This window comes from Epinephelus fuscoguttatus, linkage group LG11 (genome assembly GCF_011397635.1).
Source record: "Epinephelus fuscoguttatus linkage group LG11, E.fuscoguttatus.final_Chr_v1".
In the NCBI taxonomy this organism is placed as follows: Eukaryota; Metazoa; Chordata; class Actinopteri; order Perciformes; family Serranidae; genus Epinephelus; species Epinephelus fuscoguttatus.
This window is the reverse complement of record NC_064762.1, coordinates 23,994,169-24,016,556: the sequence shown is the minus strand read 5'-3', so window position 1 is coordinate 24,016,556 and position 22,388 is coordinate 23,994,169. Positions and strand designations below refer to the sequence as shown.

The window sequence follows — 22,388 nt, the reverse complement described above, 5'->3', positions numbered from 1 at the left end:
GGTCAATTATTTAAGAAATAAAGATCTTTCCAGTTATTTTGAGATTTTACAATGCAACGTCAGGGAAAAATGACCTTTAAGACCTTTAAAAGATTGATTTAAGACATTTTGACACCAATTAAGGCCTTATTATAAGATTAAAGAATTCAATGCCTTTCAAGACTTTCCAAGGATCTGCAGGAACCCTGGTAAAGAGCAGTAAGGTGGCTGGAAATGAAAACTTTTAAGGGAATCTTGAAAAGAAGCAGTACTAGTACAAGCAGTGTGCAAAAAATGTGGTGTTTCGTCGAAATAAAAAATGAAAGAGATTTTTTTTTTATAGGCACACACACAACCCGTTAGTGGACCAACTTTCATTAAAAAAGTAATTTCCCCTTTCCTATATAATGTGTCAGCGCTCAGTCAATCACTGTTTGGACTAATTGCGGACACCTGCCACAACTGCCACCCTGTTGTGTAACACAAGAGCACTGCCACTTTTAAATACAGCAGGGTTTATATACGTCACTGCAAATAAGGTACAGCACATGGATGTATTATACAACCAGGTTGCACATCGTTTCACACCATTTTGAGGACACATAATGTTCAGCCTGGAAACTGTAGCAAAGCAGTGCACACCATCTTCAGATTCAATGTGATCCTGTTTTCACTTTGCTGATTGAGCAGGTGAGACAAAGAAAGAGACATACATTAACTCAGTAGGTCTGAACTCTTTTAACAGATCCTAATCTTGTTTGACATAAATAAAACTACACGACCTTAAAAAGTTTGATAATGGACATCAATGCCAGGGCCCTGAGAGCTCAACGGACCACAAATTATAAAAATACATCCAAATAGACACAACACATGCGCAGCATTTAGAGAACAAAAACTTCACAGCACCCAAAAACATTGACTTGTCGATATGTGCGCAGCATTTCGAAAAAGTGCTGCAAGAAGCTCACAACACAACGGAAAGTATTTTCAGGGGAGACTAAAAACTGATGCACACAGCTAGGACAGGCTTGTTGTTGCCACGGCTTGTGGTTTATGAAGTTACTAAAGTTGGTTATCAGTCATTGTGATTGCATGATTTTAAGAAAATAATGACAAGCAAAAGGCTAAAGCTACGTTAGCAGGAGACATCTGCAACAAGATTAAAATTAAAGATTAAAAAGACCAGAAAAATAGGTTATTTTCTAAAATGGATAATGACAACAATGCAGCAGCATCCGCTGTGTCTCCCAGCCATGTGCATCACTTTTTAGTGGGAACAGTGGGAACAGTGTTGTGAGCATAGTGACATCATGTATTGGCTTGTGGATCCTCAAATTCGGCATTTGGCTGTTGCAATCTTGGATTTTAAGAGCCAGAGGTGACCAAATTTGGACAAGAGGGTGGCTGCGTGGAGGAGCAAGGGGTGGATCTGACTCATAGTAACACACTGTGTCAAAGTGGCCATGCCCTTTTTAACATGTAACTTTAAACAGTTGAGCCCCAACCCTCACCTATGGTTACGAGCTCTAGGTAGTGACCAAAAGAATGAGTTCGCGGAAACAAGTGGCTGAAATGAGCTTCCTCTGTGGGGTGGCTGGGCTCAGCCTTAAAGACAGGGTAAGGAGTTCGGACATCTGGAGGGAGCTCGGAGTAGAGCTGCTGCTCCTTTGTGTCAAAAGGAGCCGGCTGAGATGGTTCGGGCATCTATTCAGGATGCCTTCTGGAAGCGTTCTGGGCACATCCCACTTGTAGGAGGCCCCGGGGCAGACCAAGAACACGCTGGAGGGATTACATATCTCGTCTGGCCTGGGAACACCTCGAGGTCCCCCCCTACAGTTGCCATGAACGTGGAAATTAGCAATGGAGACCAAAACCATTTTTGTACCATTTTTGCTGTGAGTGTGGGCCAGCCTCAAGTGGCTAATCAAGGAACTGCAGTTTTTGGCACTTGCACGATGGCGTCATTTTCAGCCCCAGAGCTTGCCGCTTTGTTGTGAGCTTCTTGCAGCGTTTTCTCTAAATGTTGCTGATGTTTCTAAATTTGCTTGTGTTGTCTATAAGCACGTGTTTTCTTAATTTGCAGTGCGTTGACCTCTTAAAGCCACCATACATCATGGTTTCCTGACAAAGGAAAATAATTTATGAGGCCCAGTCCAAGATTACTGTAATACAAAATGAGGCTTCTGTCCGCAGAGTGTGTTGCTTCTCTGCATTAGGACACCTTATACAGTAACATGTTGCTGTTACTGGAAGACACTTTGATTTTGAAACTGACATTTTGTATTGTAACTTCCCTGCTTTACCACTAAATCGGTGTAGAGAAAAATAAACACGAATTTATATTCTGCATCACCGATAATCAACACGCAGCCACATAACAAGGAGTGTGAGGTCCTGTCTGCCTGCATGTCTGTCCATCTGTCTGTCTCACAAATGTGGCCAAAAGCAACATTTGGGATCTGCAAAAAAGGACAGAGTGGGCTGTCCATGTGTGCATGTGTGCGTGCGTGTGTGTGTGTGTGTGTGTCAAGGGGGAACACTTGATGGGTGCAAGCTGCACACTTGGAAGTAACGAAGGAGACGGTTGTGTATGTGTGCGTGTGTGATGAGTGGTGGGGTGACATTGTGAATGTGTGTGCGATGCTGTGACACATCGCCTACGACTCATTATGGTTTCACTGTGATCAGACGGCTGGGGAGCTGTCAACCACACACACACACACACACACACACACACACACGCACACACACACGCACAGTTCATGCACACATTCAGACACCTCCGTCGTTACTTGCAGCTCTTGACATCTCCCAGCTCGCACCCCCTCGAGCGCTCCCCCGCAGGACACAGACACACAACACACAAGGAGACACACCGAACACACATCTATGCAAGCATGTGCAAGCACGCACACCGGCACCCATGTAAACGCGTATACATATTCAGACAGGCATCGACAATTAATGGCCTGTGTGGGAGATGTAGATGTGCGATTAATTTGTTTTCGCTGCAAGTGTGTTTGTGTGTGAGTGTGTGTGTGTTTCTCTTTCTCTTTATTAATGTCAGTAATAGCAGGCTTGCCCCTCTGTTCTTACTGGGTGCAATCACACACACAGCTGATCAAAGTGACATAACAGTAAACAGTGGTGTGAACACGTGTGTGTCAGTGTGTGCTTGCTATCAGTGATTAAAATTATATTAATGGTTCTGCATATTTGAACAGAAACAGAGCCACTTTTTGGGAAATGAGCTCCAATCTTTTTAGTTTTAAACCCAACATGTAAAGTTTTTCCTTTGTTTTCTATATTTTATGATTTTTTGTCATGATTTCATACAGTTTGACCTGGTGCTGCATGTTGAGCTCTGAATTCATTTTCACAGGTTATGGTTATTACACATGTTCACTACTGTAGCAACAACTCTGCTCCTGAGATTCCTCTCCAGACCTGTCGCTCTCAGCACCTCCAGACATTCCCTGAATCTGACCATCACCTGCCTGCACACTTAATCCAGGGCTACAGCTATCGAAAATTTTAGGAATCAAGTATTCTACCAATAGTAAATATACAAAAGAGAAAATAAGACAGGTCACTTAAATGAACAACTGATTTTTTAACATTTTTACTGCTTAAACTGCAACAATAATTAGGCAACTGCTGCTTACACCACCTGGTATTTTGATTTTTGGGGTGTTTTATGGATCACTGTGTGGGGAGTACTGTAGGCGGGTGGGTGTGCATGTTTTGTGTGACTGTCATAATAATAATAATAATAATAACATGCATGAAGCTCAGCTTTTCATAATTTGACTGCAGCATATTATTTTCTGTGGTCATGTCCTTATAAGGGTACTTTGAGTGTATGAGTATGTATGAATGAACTGTGGTGAACTTCCCAACTTATCAGTGCCTAGATATCCTGATAACTCTGATTTATGTCATCCAGCAAAGTTTCACTGGCTCTCACGCTGTTGCTCAAACAAACAGTCACTGTACCCTGCTCAACCAATCAAAACCCCCCCCCCCCCCGCCTCATCAAACTTGACTCAACCATTTAATCTCAGCCTGAGTCAATCTAACCCACTAGAACCCTTCAAATCCACCCAAAACTAAGACAAACTCAACTCTACAATGCTACAAGTGTTACCTCTCCGTTCTCCAGAGGGTGAATCTTTGAATAAAAAGATGTGCAGATAACTTCATCATCTCTAGTGTAGGATGGAGGTCCAGTCCGTGGGTTGATGTTGAACCTTGTCAGGCACTCTGTTTCTGTGATGGCGTAGTACTGCCACGGGTCAAAGGTTACGCCGTCTATTGAACGCTCTAAGATCCAGTTACCTGTGGAAAAAAATTATGAGTGAAGAAAATAATGATGAAATGCTTTGAACGTGTGATGAGGAGGGAAGAAAAGATCAATAAAAAAATAATGATGGACATCCAAGACTGTGTTTAGGTCACCCTACTTAAAATACATAGAAAATTGACAGAACGTTCAATTGCACATGCTGTATTTCTTGATAGCTTAGACCAAAACTGTGACATTCCTCCTCCTGAATTGATTGAAAGTGAAGTGAAGGGAGTCCAGTCAATGGAAAAACCAAATCAGCAAATTAGATGGCACTAAACAGAATACATATAAACTGCTAACAACACTATGTAAGCATCAAGATACGCCATTCTTTTAATTTAAAAATTAGCTAATGCTTAAAATCTGACCATCTTTATATATTTTACCTCAAAGCTAGGCTAGACAGTTGAATTTGGCTTCATTGGGCCAAGATGCCATAATACATTTTGAGCATATTGTAAGGGAACTGAGAGAAAAACAGACTTCTGCACCTTCCTTTGGCTCTGCTCTCAGGCTTTAGTAAATCTAGCCTTTGGAGACTTTGATCAATCACTGGTCATTTCAGAAAGAGGGCATTACTACAGGCTGTTCTACTCAAGCAGATGCACCTGCATGTACCTTTAGTGAAAGCCTAATTTAATGCCGGAGAACTCTGCAGATACAGTTGCTAGTCGCTTCATGTTCACCTTTATGAAGCTAACGTTAGCTAGAGCCTTGTATCACAGCATATTCTTCATCTCACTTCCTGCTGCTACAGACCGCCTCACCTGGACAAGAGCAGGCAGCAGCTCTGGAGACATCCACCCGGTCAGCTGCCAGAGCAACACAATTCCAGCCAGCACAAACACCAGCCCAAGGGAACTGGACAGCCACAACTCTGCCGTTTCAGCAAACTTTCTGTTGCTGCCATTACACAGGTTAGACCCAGCACTGCAGCTGTCCGCCAGCCTGCTGTTACACCTGGCGCTAAGAGGTTTGTGCTGGCTGAATTCAAGGCGCTACAGCTATCGACCAAGGTTCTTTCTCCAGAGCTGCTGCCCGCGCTCCTCCCAGGAAAGCAGTCCACAGCGGCAGGGAGCAAGGTGGAGGGACTGTGAGGTGGCTTGCTAGCTAATTCTTCATTTGTGGTCTCAACAGAGAGACAGAAGTGTGAGTGAATGTGTTGTGTGCAGCTCTACAATGAAACAAGACTACTGTACGACTTACTGTACGAAGCACTTGCATATGCCACGTGCATACAGGTTGCCTGGTGGGAGGGGCTTAGGACAGAGAGAGGGAGCCATATTCTGCCTATTTTCTTTTTCATTTTTTTTGTGGACTCTTCCAGATTTCTGCCTACCCCAGCTGTAATGTTAATAGTTAAATAGCTGTTGGACTAACTGTTTTTCCCTTTACTCTTATGGACTACACCGATCAGCCAAAACATTAAAACCACTAATAGATGTGGTAAATAACACTGACCATCTCGTTACAATGCAATGTTCTGCTGGGAAATCTTTGGTCCTGGCATTCATGTGGGTGCCACTTGAAGCACGTCGGTCATCCAAACACCGTTGTGGACCAAGTCCCTCCCTCATCGCAATTACACTCCTCGATGGCAGTAGCCCCCCTCCCCAGCAGAACATGAACCATGCCTCACCACAAAAACTACTCAAGAGCGCAAGGCATCAGCTTGGCCTCAAAAGTCCCCAGATCCCAGTCTGATCAACCATCCATGGGACATGCCAATACCCCACCTCACAACCAACAGGTCTCAAAGGATCCACTGCCAATGCCCCAGTGCCAGTAAAATAGTAACTTAGAGCAATGCACAGTAACATTTAAAGACAATAACTTTTTAGGATTGTTGATGTTTTGGATGCTGGGTTTTAAACTCAACCAAACATTGCACATAATGAACATTAACATTAATTTATTGAATGGAATCTTGAGCTTTCAAATTATTCTCAGCAGGAGGATCATGTGCTCAAATGACTGTAATTGCTATACTTAACCGATCATAAGACAATGACTGAAAATAAGTCTGGAGCTGGCACTTTAATTACACAGTCATTGTTTCATTTTATAGTCAAACCAGTAATGTTAACACCTAAAACTGTGTAAATGCAAATTATGAAGCAGAATGCTTACCTGGGCGAGGTGAGTTGGCTGCCTTTATGATCACATAGGCGATCTGGAAAACCTGGAAAACACAGAGGATAGAGAGGATGATAATATAATATACATAAAGGTACTGGCAGAAACAATTTTGATATCAGTTATATCAGTTAATCTCATTTTATTGGACCTGCTGTAATCTGCCATTATATTGTTGGTACTCTAATACAGCCAGGAGCGAAGAAGGCAGTACACTCCGCTTAAATTCACTTCAGCAACACTTTCAATGTAAAATAACATTTTTGGATCCACGTTCATATTAGTGTATTTCTTTCATGACAACTTGCACCAGAACAAATATACGCACCTTGAATGAAACTGTTTTAAACTCACTTTGCTATCTTCTGTCACAGATATTAGAGCTGTTGTCTGAGATTACTCCCTTGTTTACTCACTCACAGCTCTTTAAATTAAAGACCCTCTGTTGTTTTCTCTATATTAAGCAGTCATCTGAGATTTAAGACACTTACAAATCATCATCATTTAAGGGCATCACTGACAGTTGTAACGTAGAACAACTGTTTCATCCATAAAATGTGGCAAATTGCATTATGGGATTGTTAGTGGAAAGCTTCCACTACTTTTTTTTGTTCCACGGCGGGGACTTTTAAGGGCACTGTAAATATTGTAAATATAAGGCACTGTAAACCATTTCATCTGTTCTGTTGCTAAGGCAACAGCTATGGATCCCGTTTACTTCCTGTCAGCTACCACGGAAACTAGAAAAGGGGGAAAGGACATGACGTCAATGACAGAGTTTGTATTTTGCATTGGAGCCAGACTCTGGTGCCACTTCTAACAAAGTTAATGGGGCGGGCATGACGAATGACACTATGACCCATCATATCTCTGTTAGTTCACCTTTGACTGAAAAATCCTTCCATAAAATTAAAAAAACACACATCAAGTGATGCTGAAACAGATCAAGGCTCTGTCCAACAGCTATATAACTCATCAGGGTTAGGTCCAACCTGTTATTACTGACCAGACTGCAATTATAACCAGGTCAGAAGGTAACTAGCTGGCTAGCATTAGCCCTTCTGAGTAGTTTTAAATATCATATCAAAATGTAACAGTTTGACTGTTGGTTAGTTATTTATAATCAAAGACATTTAACGTCACTGCAGCCAACTCACTGGTCACTATTCATCTATTCTTTCAGGTAGGTAAATGATCCCATATGTAGTCTTACATGTTATTGGTGGTGTAGTTAGTCTGTCTGTGTTGTTGTGTTCAAATAACTGTGCTTTGTTAAGACTGCGCGCGTAAATGACAGCACTACTGTAACGTTAGACTGTCATTTATGCTAATGTAGCTCCCCAGCAATTTAAGCTTTAATTGTTCTAATTTTGACAATATAACTTGTGACAGCACAATGTTTAAGGTCCTAAGATGTATGACTGATTGGTAATTGTAATTAGTTTTCTTCAAAATTGCCGAACTGTAATTTAATGGCTTATCGTTATCTGAAAAAATTAAGCCACACAGTGTCCATCTCTCAACTTTGGTGGGGAAAATGAGCTCAAAATACACAAGCTATCTACAGAAATATTCATCAACCAACATAAAAAACATTAGCTAGTAAACAAAGCAACAAAACGAGAAGATGGCGATCCTATTTTTCTTCTGTAGTGATAGACAGAGGCATCATCTTTTGGTGACCAATAACAAGTAAAAGGAGCAACCATGGACTCACCTCCTCATTCTAACCTTCCTATGTAATCGATTTACCGTTTATCTATTTATTTTAGTTATTTGACAGTAATCAGTATGTAGTCCCTAAAATGTTGAGGCAGAGGGTACTTGCTGCAGCTCTGGTTGAGGGTGAGAGGCTGTCAGCAAATAGTTTGTTGGGCACAGGGAAACAGAGATCTGTGTGGGTACATGAGACCCTATAAAAGAGGGTGGGTCATGGGGAGTACCACCAGCTGGTCCAGGAGCTTTGCCTCGATGATAGCTGTTCCAGGCATATTTTAGGATGACTCGGGGGCAGTTTGTCAACCTGCTTTCTATTATCAAGCCATATAGCTCAAGGTATCCAGCAGCCACTACCGCCATTGTTAACCAACTATAAACTTGTTGTCGTGACCACCACAGAAGGCCCGCCGCCTCTCAAATTATCCGATTGGACAATGAAAAAAAAAAAGGATGACGTGAGGCATTTTTCCACTTTGGGTTGAAGGTTCTCCAGTAAAGACGCCAGGCACTTAGAGCACAGAAACACAAGGCGCATTGCCTTGCCGTGTTCATTCTCATTAACAACAATGACAAAAAGGCACCCCCTGCTGCTTAAACTCTTTCTGTGTGATTAGGGCTTAATTGGGCATAATACGAACAAGCGAGCAAGCGAACATTATATTGTCTCAGTGTTTCTTAATAAAGACGTCCTAACCTGCTCCATATGTCAGCAAACAGGTGTCGCTTGTTTATAAACCCCTCCCCCTATTTTGGCAGCGATCTGCACACCTCTAATTAATTCAAGAGCAACGGCGAGCCTAGACTCCCTCAGGATTCAATAAGCTTGCTGTATCTCATTGTATCATCATTTCTGTCTGGACCATACCGGAGTCCAAACTCAACCTGAAGCCAAATATTATTTGTAAAAATTTGTTTGAGCCTCGGCTTGGCCCAGCCCAACCTGGCGCAGCCCGGCCCACCGGATCCCAGGCTCCGGTCAGGTATCCACACTCTAATGTGCACGCCAGTAGAAGGGGGACGAAGTAAGCTAACAATGACATTGGTGAATATGGGGGCTGCATATGGTGCGTTTATTGCCCAATTTTTACTTTAAATTTTCACCTTATATTTATATATAATATTCACAATAAATACTGAAATTACTAGCTTGTTTTCCAATAAAATACGATGATCTTTGTTTAGACTGTCTTTCCTTCAGCTTGATCACCAACTAGACAGACAGACAGACACAAACACTGGATGTAGGTCAAATACTGACTCCCTGTCTGCCTTCACCACCCCTTCTTTCACCCCATCCTTTCTCTCTCTCTGAGCATTTCTCTCTTTCTTCTCATGATGTGGGAAGCAGTGTCACATTGCGGCAATTAGAATAGGGAGAAAGCTACCAAGTGTGTGTGTGTGTGTGTGTGTGTGTGTGTCTGTGTGTGAGTGTGTGTTTGTGAGAAAGTGTATTTCAGGGTAACCTTATAGCAGTCATTCAAACCCCCTACAAAGAGTCAATGTTACCTGTATTCCCACCGAGGACGGGGTTGTGTGTGTGTGTGTGTGTGTGTGTGTGTGTGTGTAAGAGAGCTCTCAGCAGTAGCTTGTAATATGGTGACAGCTTTGGGACAGCTAGGCAGCTCCAGCAGCTAAACATAGATGAACACAGCTAACTAATGCAGTGTGTGTGTGTGTGTGTGTGTGTGTGTGTGTATGTGTGTGTGTAGGGTTGCAGTGTCATATTCTATGTTTTGATCAGAGTTGGATCAGACAGGGGATTTTTTTGCCTCTAAAGCTCAACACAGCACCAACAAATAAACACACCAATAACTGTCCTGCAAGAAATCACACAGCTAGTAAATAAATGTTTATCTCACATCCATGACATTTAACGTCAAGTGGGTGAGTTTACGGTGAGTTCATGTCATGAACACATCATATTATCAGCCTTCAGACTTTATTTTAATTGGTTAGATTCTCTTTTCAAACTGAGTTTTTATTTATCTTTAATTCTTTATTTTCCACTGCAGCCTGGTTTGGCAATTTTGATCTTAAAATATAATCTCAAACTCGCAGAGTGTCTACAAGTTTCGTCAGGTTACATTTGAGACCTTGTTAATGCAACTAAGAACGGAGCAAATGAAATGTTATGGTTACTGGATGAAGACGGCATACCCCATTAAACAGATGAAAAAGCAGGATCTCTAACGCTGAATTTGCTCGGTAATAAAGTATTATGACTACACAGTTAAGATATTTTAAGTCCAGTCATATTCCTTAGAGGACAGATTGAAATTTAAGTCCAGCTGCTCTTCTCTTTTTGAAGTCAAAACTGATGTCAAGTGATTTTAGAATTTAATTCAGTTTTAAAAAATCATCTTTGAAGAGTCTCCTTTAGCCTTCGAGGCTCACAGTTGGTGTGCTAATATAAGGCAAGGCAGTTATATTTATAGAGCACATTTCATTACAAAGAAACCAAATGTGCTTTGCATAAAAAAACAGGGCATAAAAAGACATTAAGTATTTGCCATGTCATGGCATAACAATGAAAATAGAAACATACTTCATACCCATAATACCTCAACATTACACAGTGTATGTGTTTGATTGACAGCTGAGCTTGCAGGGAAAAGACACAACATCAATAAACTTAGGTCTACAGGTCAAAGACACACAGGTTTTGTGGTACTGAAGAATAAAGAATACTTCTCTGTTTGCACAATGTAGTGTGACATATATCCGTTTAATGAACTCCATGTCTGTTAACTTCCTGTAATTTCTACAGTAACATTACCTTTGCCTCCGACCTTAGTGATCGCAGTGCTGACAGCTGATTGCCAATGATTAGCTGTTGCTACCGATTAAAGCACTGAATGACCGTCTCCATGAGTTGCTCTCGTCCCACCACCCTGTGTGTGGTTAGCACAGGCTAACACAGCAACAGCAGCTGGCATTCAACAACAAGCTGTTAAATGATCCCAACAATCTCACACCACGACAACGAAACGACTCGACTCTACCCTTAAACCCGTTAAAAACCATTGGGTAACGTTAGCCGTGTGATGCTAACAGTTAGCCCCGTCACTGTATGTGTCTGACTCTTTCCCAGCCCCATAGAGCTCGCAGTCCCGCAACAGCATGAGAGACAGAGAGGACAAGTAAGGGCTGAAGGAACAGATATGCTGCTCTAAGTGAGACTTTACCTGTTTTAAATAGTCAAATTTGCGGTAAAGTTGGGGAGAGGTGATTTGACATAATTGCAAGGTCATGCAGAATGCAAACCCAACATCTCAACATCCTGGAGGCACTGTAAGATGTACAAAGCTAAGTGAAAAATGAAGTAACTAACTTAAAAATGAAACGTAAATGACCACTTTGCAGTTTATGCCTCCACAAAGTCGAAGTTACTGTTTACAATCATGTCTGTAAAAACATGGATGTTTCAGCACAGTCTCAAAGTGAGCACCAAAGATTAAAGTCACCAATTCAGTATCTGACCAAATGTTTCCCCTTCTGTTCCTGAGACATGACATTGAATAATGGCCAGAAAGGTGTTTTTGCCGAACGTTAGGTCACAGCTAAGCTGAGCTTTGACCTTTTGGATATATCAAGTCATCATTTCATCATCTTATCCTATTAGACATTTGCGTGAAATTTTGTAATAATTAGTGTATGACTTCTTGAGTTATGGCCAAAAACATGTTTTGTGAGGTCACAGTCATCTTGACCTTTGATCTTCAACCACCAAATTCCAATCAGCTCATTCTTGAGTCCAAGAGATATTTGTGCCAAATTTAAAATAATTCCCTCAAGAAGTTCTTGCAACATTGCATTCACGAGAATGAGATGGATGCAAGGTCACAGTGACATTGACCTTGAAGCACCAAAATCCAATCAGTTCATCCTTGACTTAAAATGGACGTTTTAGCCAAATTTGGAGATATCCCCTGACGATGTTTTTGAGATATTACGTTCACAAGAATCATATGGAAAGACATACAGACAATCCAAACACATAACGCCTGTGGCCACTGCTGTCACAGAGGTATAATAACACTGATCACTAAGGTCTGCGGCAAAGGTGACGTTACTGTAGAGCTGACAGGAAGTAAACAGACGTGTAGTTCAGATGCATGTCACACTACATTGTGCAAGTAGAGTATTATTAACTCATGACAGAATAGTGACATCACTACTTACGCCAATAGTTGTACACAAAGAAGTTCTCTGTCTTCATAGAAAGAAAACAGCATACTGTACCAACATGCCAGCTGATTCGTGCACAGACGTCATGGAACATAAAAAAAGAATCAAATATTAATTTCTCTCTTTGATTTACTTCAAAAGGAGAGCACAAAGCAGATCGGCATGCTCCAACTTAAACACTTTAAAGTCCAACCAAACTTTTTTCTAAAGCGTGAAACAATCAGTGACTCATTTAGCCGCAGATGAAGTCTGTTATCTGTACTTTGTTTTTGCACTGATGAATAATTCTGTGAGTCTAAAATAAACTACTGACTGAGTCTGGTCATTTCTGTATCACACAGATAGAAGAGTTGAGACTGCAGAGGAGTGGAGGCCAATTATTCACAAGTCATAACAGCGACAAAACTGTGTTGATCTTCAGATATGACAGGTGTCTCCTATTTACCATCTCACAGGTGAATTAAATCCTTAGAACAGCACAAATTAATATTCATTTCCACGTAGTTCTCAATCATTTTACTGGAGCAATCTTACATATTTGTCAGAAAATAGCCCTGCCATGCCAGGGACTGGCTTTTTGCACATATCTGAGCAGATCAGCCAAATGAGCACTTAAAATGTTTATTTTAATGCTCAATCAATCCATTTAAGCCCTGTGTCCAGTATGGTTGGGTTGCCCACAACCAAATGGACTGTGAAGAATCCATTTTGTCTCAGCGTGATTTGGACACGCAGTGACAGCGGTTTTACTGAACAGCTGGTGTTTACAGGCCATTCACATGGAAGTGTGTTAAAATTTCTCTGGCCTGATAAACTGGCATCAAACCCCGATTCCAGTTAGAGCTCCAGCTAATTATGACAGAATCTGAACACAAAAGCACAAAAGATGGATCAAAAACAAAGCGCAAAACATTCAGAATGAGACACAAAAGATTTACAGACAATGACAGGAAAAAAATCATTTCTGTTTCGGGATTGAGACATAAACAAACATACAGACACACAGGTGGATATGCCGTCAGAGCAGCAGACATGGTATGCAGACTCGTTAAAATTTACTGTCACTTCAAGAGAAAATGTGTTAACATCTCACTGGACTAATAAAGTAGCTTTTGGCCCAGTTCTAAATAGTGTGAATCATCCAGCATCCCTGACTGCCAAGCTGAGTGCAGGCAAACAAGCAGGAGATATTCACTGGAGCCACACAGCCATCTCATCGCACCATCGTTCTGCTTTTCAACCGAGCTGCCACTAAAAACAATTTGGGGAGATGCTGCGGTGTTTTGAATGGCAGTCTCTTGACAGCTCTGCAGCAAACACAATAGAATATAGTTCAATATCAAGCCAAATTGCAGGAAAAATAATATGAAATATATATATATATATATATATATATATATATATATATATATATAAAAACAGACAAATTATTGCTTTTCACATTGGCTTAAACAGCGGAGAGGCTGCAGTGGAGTGCAGCAAATACCAGCGACAGCCTCTGAATAAAACTGAGGAGCGTCCCGGTGTGTAACGGCCAATTGAAATCTATTCTCTTTTAGTCTGCCTCTCTGTCTGAACTGCCAAAAACACGGCTACACACACACAAATGCAACAAATGCGCACACAAACAAGCTCGCTCACAAACTTGGTCGTAATTTAGCCTCAAGCTTTTTAAATAGGCTTTAGTCTGCACAAAACACCAGATGCTGCAGTCTCTCCCACATTCTTGCTTTGGCCTGGGCTACTGTCAAACGCACACCAACAAAGTTTCATTGGGCAAAGCAGATGTTTCATTTACCTTCTCTCTGTTATGAATAAAGATATTCTTCCTGGCGTTAAAAGCTCTGACCATATATTGTTCTCATGTTCCACATTATTATGTAGAGTAAAGAAAAGCCAGGTCTTATCCAAGTTCAAGGTGTGTTACCCATGGCAACTTACAATAGGAACATTACACAAATGTCTCATGTAAGATGCATAAGCCATTTTCATCCAATCATAATGTTATAAAGTTATAGCTATGATAGGTGAAGGTTTGTAATGACTGAGTTCAAGTACCTGTGGACTCCAGGCTCAAGCATCTGCCTTACTAAGGTGTCCTTGAGCTGGAAATTGACTGCAGACGGTGGTTTATTAGACTGTGATTATTTTAAGTTGCAGTATTCACTGATCTGGGTATTTAGATAAGTGTAAATAAACAGTACAGTGCTGTCACTGGTCTGTGTATTGATCCTTGTGTGTTCAGGTCAAATGTTGAAACTAGGCAGTGCTGATCTAATAAAAATCAAGATTCTGTAACTGTATTGTCTATTTCTTGCCTAAAATGTTTGCAGAAACATATTTCAGTGCACTGTTTGGCTGTAATACGAGGATTTGTGAACAGGAAGTGGGCACCATACTGTTTCCTGTATTAGTAAAAATGGAGGCTGGAAAAAAACAGATTTAACAGTAAAACTAGACAGTGCTGATCTGTGTTGTCTATTTTTTTTAGGGCTGCCCACATCTAAGAATTTTCCTAGTTGATCCATAGTTGTCATTTACGGCCATTAGTTGACTCGTCCCCTGCATGTTTATGATATTAAATTAATTATTAAACTATGTATTTTGGATAGGGCAACACAACGGTTTGAGTTCAAGGTCTGAGAAAGTAGTCAACGAATGATAGGCAAATGTTTGCCTGCAGAGTTTACATATCACCTTGGGTTCGTCCTTCACCTTCTCAAAATGATCCCACACTTTGGATTTCCTGCCCGACATGTCATTAACTAGCCTGTGGAATAACCGAGGTACCAGCCCTGGAAATTAAGGGCCGTACACATGCTGCATCTTTAAACACCTGGAAAACCTGAGGTCCGGCGCTGGACCCTACTCTTGTGCCTTTTTTGTGCCAGCTTTAAAGAGCGCCGCGGCAGGTTGCATCTGAGGTTGCTAAGCAACTTTAAAAGCATCATACATCTATCTTCTTCCAGGTGCTGTTTATAAGAGTGTAGGTCTATCACCCATGGGACAGATCTCTGGGTAGCCCTGCACTAACATGAGCAACTTTTCTGTATTCATCAGACTGAATATTTCCAGAAGAAGGCAAAGATTGGTTTGTAACCTGACTCCTGTCTGACTGCTGAGCGTGGTCTCTACCTGTGTCTGTCCTTTCAAATTAAATTCCCACATGGTCCAGTCATATAGGTTTTGATTTATTTTGACAAACACGGCTCCTAATAGAGTTTGGTGTTTGTTTGTTTCTTTTTTGTTTCGTTTTGACTAAGCGACCAATAAAATCTTGCTGGTCAACTAATGTTTGGTCTACTAATAGGGATCTGGTGTGGCACAGTGCATTATGGTAGTTGTAGGTTTTCTGCCTTTAGAGCAAAATCAAATGCCAAAGCCTTTTTTCTCTGTTTTCTCTGGTCATGTAGCACCAATTTCAAAAGTATACATCTTTCTACTGCATAGACAGTCTAGTTTGATGGAAAGACCATCTTTCCAGCAGTGAAATACTTCTTACAATGAAGGAAAGATGCAAGGACAGACAGAGCAGTGCTGACAAAAAAAGAAGATAAAAAACAGCTGTGTTTTTCAATGCTGAAGCCATCTGAATGAGACAAAAAGTCTGATAACATTTTTAGACAAGCAACACCAGAAGCACCTTGTTGCCTCAAAGCTCAAAGTATTACCTTATCTGTAACCTCGAGAGTAATACTGATCAAGAAGAGTGATTACAATGCATGTCTGGCTCATAAGCAATGCAAGTAAGCTTATTTCTAAGTTTGAGAGTCTGAGTTTTCCCCGTTGTTCCATAGGATCTGATGCTCTGAGCCAAGATTAAGGCAAGAGCAGAATAACACAATAATGTAAAAAGTCACATTCAACTTAACAGCAACAAAGGCAGGAGAAAGGAGATTTACCCTGTAGGAGCAACAAAGTATGATATAAGTCTCACAAATATCATATAACAGAAAACAGCTGTTAAACAGGACATCTCAACTCCATTCATTACTTTTCCCTATATGTCTTTTCTTGTGGTTTCTCCAAAGAGTCCGGGCCTAATTTATAAAACAGTGCACAGGATCCAAACTAAAAGTGTATGTGTGCACAAAAGCCAGACATGGCGTGCGCCAAAAAATAATCAGATCTATAAAACCATGCCCACACACACCTGCAGGCGATGTTCCCTTTCTAAATCCCCGTCCACCTGGAATTGTCCATGGTTCAGCCTCATATCCTGCACTCTATACTCCCACATCCAACCATAAATGGTCAATCCAAAGCTCCTCGTGAATGCTGATGTATGACAATGAATCGTTCCAGTGAATTATAGCAACAATCCAAGTATAACTACATGTTTACAGCAATCAGACTGGTGGCTTCACACCTTGTCACACTGATTGCGACAGTCAGTGGTATGCCCATCCTTGGGTATCATTTGAAAATAGAAGTATGACAGGTGAACAGTTTATTTATTGAAGTTTTGTTATGGTGAACTTGGCCTGCATTACAATTCATAATGAGGATATGGAGTGAAATGATTTGTGTGAGAGCTGTCACTGGCTTTATTTCTAGACTTTGCTAATTTACACAATCCATATGTGCAGGTGGTGGAGATGTGCCGGAGGAGGTGACTGGGGAAGGCAGAGTGTGTAGCCACGCTATCTCCAGTAACTCTAAACTCTAAACTATATAAAAACTAAAAGTGTGCTTGGCGATATATGCAGTGTATTAGACGATACTGAAACTACTGACACGCTGTTCTAAAATTCTTAAATGCTATCTGATGTTATATTGGATTTCTACGAACAATGATGATAATTTCATTCGTCGTTTGTTTTTAGAGATCCCAACATAAGCTTGGGAAGTGGTGTAAGCCTCCTTCAGGCCCCATTTTGTGCGTACACAACAGTTATAAAGGAGAACCCTAGTGAAAGCAATCTGTTAACACTCACTATCATCATTTTTCAATGCCCTGTGTTGTTGTATGTTTTCAAAGTGTCCCGCTTCTCTGCTCTTGACGCTATCCCCGCCACTGACGAGATTTTCCATCATTTATGATTGAACTCTTCCCCGTCATTGACGAGATATTTCTGCAATCCGTGTTTTACTGTTTTGAGATAAGGGGCGCTGTTACATATCTTGTAAAATAGAACAGCACTGCTGTGTCCAAAAACAAATGAAGCAGAAGATGTTTCGGTCTTAGACACCGATAATTTCTGTTTTGATCAACATTCTGAGTCCGATTTGGACGAAGAAGAAAACAATTTTGGTGGGACGAAACGTGATCTCCATGGCGGTGACAGTAACACACGGACCAGACGACCACAGAGGAGAGGAAGGCAACAGAACACTGAACTATCACTCCAATCCAATCCACTTTATTTATATAGCACATTTTACAAATCACAGGGATTACCAATGTGCTGTACAGAACAAAAAAAGTGCACAGAAATAGCTAAAACACAGAAACAAAGAAACACAAGCGTCTAGTCAACAGCCAGGAAAGACTGGGCAAAAGACCACAAAACTCTCAGTTTGAATTAAAAGCCAAAGTGTAAAGGTGGGTTTTTAGATGAGATTTAAAAGATTCGAGGGTGGGGGCCAATCTGACATGGGATGGAGGTGCATACCACAATTTAGGTGCTGCAACTGAAAAAGCACATTCACCTCTGGTTTTCAATTTTGTCATAGGCACCTCAAGTTGCAGCTGGTCAGAGGAGCGCAGCGACCTTAAAGGAGTCTTAACATGAATAATGTCACAAAGGTACTGAGGTGCCAGACCATGAATCGATTTGAAAGCGAACAATAAGATTTTGAAATCAATTCTGAGGCGAACAGGGAGCCAGTGGAGAGAAGCCAGAATCAGAGTGATATGGTCATACTTGTGGGTTCCGCAAGTATGAACGTGGCAACGTGTTCCGCTATACCTCAAAAACAATATTATCTTTGTTTTTTATTCTTTTCATCTATAAAATTCAAACTGACATAAGGAAATGAGAAAAAAGAAAAAATGTAAATGTGAAATTGGTTTTGTACTTAAAAATGTACTTATGAAAATGCACAAATTCAAGTGTTGATAAAAGAGAAATGGAAAAAGATAGAATAAAATGTTTTTGTGTTTAAAAGCAGATGGTCTCTTCTTTAGTTTAATGTATGTACTGTTTACATATTCATAGAAACAATTATTCTGTGGGCCTTGAGAGACTAGTGCATATGATCAAAAATGCTGGCGATGGCTGGCAGCTTAAAAATAACACTCTAGTGGGTAAAGTCTAGTGTCTAGTGGTTAAGAAGCTTTCTCTAAACATAAATGCACTTTTTTAGTCCCTTTCTGGCTTCATGGACTACTTTTGATCACTGATTCAAGTTTTTTAGCTTAGACAGTTTAAGCACACAGTGCACCTAAAAAAAAATCTTTTAAAACTGCATGTGTGTGTAACAAGTACTTGGTGAACTCAAGGTAGTAATTGTGCATGTGGCGTGTGCATTTATGCTAGTCTTTGTGTGTATTTGTGTGTGCCTGTATGTGTGTATGTTGAGGTATTTAAGGGCTGTGGAAAATGACAGCACTTTGACTGACAGCCACTTTCAGGACCCCGATCACTCTGCCAAGTTCTCCTCCCACCCCCCAGAGAGCGGAGCCCGTGCATGATTTGACCACGTCGTACAAACTGTCCATCAACCAAACTGGCCACTGCATTCCAGTAATAACTGCAATTTAACCGACTGCTGTCTGAAGCTGGCGAAAGATTGTTGCCATGGCGAGGCAAAATTTAACCCTTTGTAGTAACACACACCCAATATATTTAATTTCTTAATCTATATGCATACTAATGCCTCAGCCTTGGGCTACGTGAGACTCAACAAAATGGAGATGCATGGCCGGAAAACTTTTAGTTTGATGTGCATTAATGGAAGTATAACAGCAATAATGACAAAAATAAAAAGAGTGATGAATTGAAATTTAAATAAACTGTGTAAAACTGTAAATTCAACCTTAAAAAGACCCAAAATTTAGGATCTAAACTCTCATGAAGTCAGAGATACTTTTCAACCCTCAACAGGTCTCCGCAGAGGACTTTTACTTTGATTGTCAAGTAAGAAGCAAAATTACAATTCAAGACTTCATCTAAAAATGATAAATAACATATACATACGTAAACTCTCTCTCTCTCACACACACACAAACACACACACACACGCACACACACACACACACACACAGACGCTCAGCTCCCACTCTTTCTCATTATTCAGTCTTTCCATCCAGAGAGGCTCGACAATAACAAGAGAGGAAATGAGGGTGGTGATGTCACAGGCGATAACTACACACACACATACACACACACACACACACACACACACACACACACACACACACACTAGTCCACTGTCATTTTCTGAGTGAGATGAGTGAGGTCGCAGGGGAAATTCAGCGCACTGGAGGGTAAATAGGTTTCCGTTGGACTGATCGACACTCACACATATGTATACACACGAGACACCAGCAGAAGAATGCACATGTTCGCACAAACACAGACACGCACAGCAGCCATTAATGGCCGTCAGCATACAGTCGATAACTGCAAATCAGGCGAGAGGTCAGTCTACTGTTACTTAAATCAATATAAAATTGACTGAAGTAATAAGCTGAGAGTTACGTGATGAAACAAAGATCGTTTTCAGTCTTCTGTGATGAAGTTAATTGCAAAGGTCGTCTCCTGTCCAAACATTCAAAAATATATTAAGTATTCCAACTATTTTTTTTTTTTCATTATTTATTTATTTTGACATGATAATAATTAACTGTGTGGAAAAAACAAAGCCCAGTGTGTTCACGTTGTGCCACTCTGCACCACCCACACAACCCTTCCTCACTTCATGAATAGGTTACCTTGTATTTTAAAGTTCATAAAATACACCTAAATTCACAAATATTTTCAAAGACATTCCTCTTATCTTATGTCACATGAAAAAAGTCCAGGTAAATTAATTTGTTTCTTAAAACATTAATTCCTGTAATTTCTGAAAACGTGAAAGAAACTGTGAACTCAAGTGTACAGAACTTGTGGAGTTAGACGGTGAAACTATTTTTTAATTTCTGTGCCAGTATTTTTGGGTGGGCCTGAAATCATGGCATGAAATTGCACTGGACCCATCCTTATCATAACCCTCCCTACAATGTAAGCCCCGTTTCCACTACTTTCGCTATGGTACCTTTGGAACTGAAAGTAACCCTTCAGACATGGTACCTAGACCCTAGTGTTTCCACTGCAAACAGTACTCTTAAATGTGGGCGGGGTTATTGTCACTCACTGCTCCGTCCAGCACTCACTGTATTTCCTCATTATCGCCGGCAAAGATGGAAATCTGCACCTCGTTTATCATCCACAGAACAGGGTTACACACCAACATTTTCAGAACAAAATAAAACAGGGTTGCAGTGAGAGGAAGATTGTGATGGGATATTTAAAAATAGAGGGTTTGTGCATTTAGTCCCTCTCAGGCAAGCTCAGGGGTTTAGTGTTGCTAGAGCCCACAGGAACAACGCTCGACATCGCTTTTTTTTTTTTTTTCTCAGAGTGAGGATGAGGATATATGCCGTTCACATAACCCAATCGAAATGAATATAGAAAGGCTTGAAGATCCACTCATTACTGAAAGTGTATGTCATAAAAAAAACTGAAGTAATGGTCAAAGTTGTCACAGTGGAATTTAAGGTGTGCTGATGGATTCAAGTCATCAACTCATGCATTAATTATTACGAGTTTAATGTTCCGCCTTAAAAGTCGCCGGCAGTTGACCCAGTCAATCAAGTTTTTTTCTTCTCCGACTCCAGCTGCTGTGAGAGGCAGCAAAACATCCTTTCATTTTATAGGTACAGTTTACTAATAAAACTCTCCACAGTATGAACAGTGGTTACATGAGCCTCAAAACCAGCCACAGCTCAACCCTGAGCAGAGTGACCGTCCTCTATTGGCCAATCAACAGACTGCAGTGTTCACAGCTCCACCTTTTAGTTCCAGATCTGTGTGCTAGGTACCCCAACAGAGGGGGGACCAAAAATGGTGACAGTACGGAACGGTTCCATTGGTACCATCTGGCTTTCAGCTGACACGTCGCCAGTGATTTCAGAGCAGAGAACACTAGGCTACTTATTTTTTTCACAACGTTGAGAGCTAATTTTATATCCTTCTTTATTTTCTTCAGGACATTTTTCTTTTGCGTGACAAATCCAGAAACCGTATTTATTTTTGCTTCACCCAGACTTTTACGACTACTCCTTTATAGTAAGATGGAGCTTTTCCACTGAAATAATGACACATAATACAATGCTGCGAACACGTCAAACATGACCATTATTTGAAGATGACTGTTAGAGCTCCGACGGCCCGGTAGGTGGTCATTGAGAAAAAGTACACCAGTATTAAAAAGCTTTTAAAGAACCTGCTCGTGACAAATGGAACAGAGGAGGATTTTTTTTTTCATACTCACACTCATTATCCAGCTGTCAGCATTTATAATGATATTTTTTCATTCAATTTTCTGCACATCTCTATGTTAGTCTGACTGCGGATGTGAGCGAGAATAGTGTGTGTGGTGTGTGTGTACATGTCAGTCTCAAGCTCCACACACTAATATCAAGGTCAGAAGTGAGTGAGTGAGAAAGTGTGTAACCAGGCAGATGCATTCATTGGCCGTAGCACTCTGGTGACAGGTGTGAAAACGTGTGTGTGTGTGTGTGTGTGTGTGTGTGTGTGTGTGTGTGTGCCTGTTTGCTGTTTGTGAGACTGTTTGGAGTGTATATATATTCTGCAGCCACACCACTGTGGTGAAAGGTGTGATTGATGGGCCTGAAGTCATTAACATGTCAAGATGGCTGCTCCTCAACTTCCTGTCCGGAGATATAATTATATTCTACGCATGTGATGGTTGGAATAAATAAATAAAGCCTCACGTCAGTTGTGCCTCTTACTATTTTTCTGTTCTCTCTTTCTGCCTCTAAATTAAATTCCACACCATATGAATA

General features: G+C 40.9%; 1 protein-coding gene across 1 annotated transcript in view; it reads right to left on the bottom strand.

Moving 5' to 3' along the window:
- Positions 1 to 22,388, bottom strand: part of lama2 (laminin, alpha 2) — a 325,147-nt gene that overhangs the window by 227,273 nt on the left and 75,486 nt on the right. Inside the window, exons 4-5 of the mRNA XM_049589718.1 lie at positions 6,461 to 6,512; positions 4,130 to 4,320 (exon numbers count right to left, since the gene is read on the bottom strand). Coding sequence (XP_049445675.1) covers positions 4,130 to 4,320; positions 6,461 to 6,512 — 243 coding nt within the window. The remainder of the gene's footprint in view (positions 1 to 4,129; positions 4,321 to 6,460; positions 6,513 to 22,388) is intronic.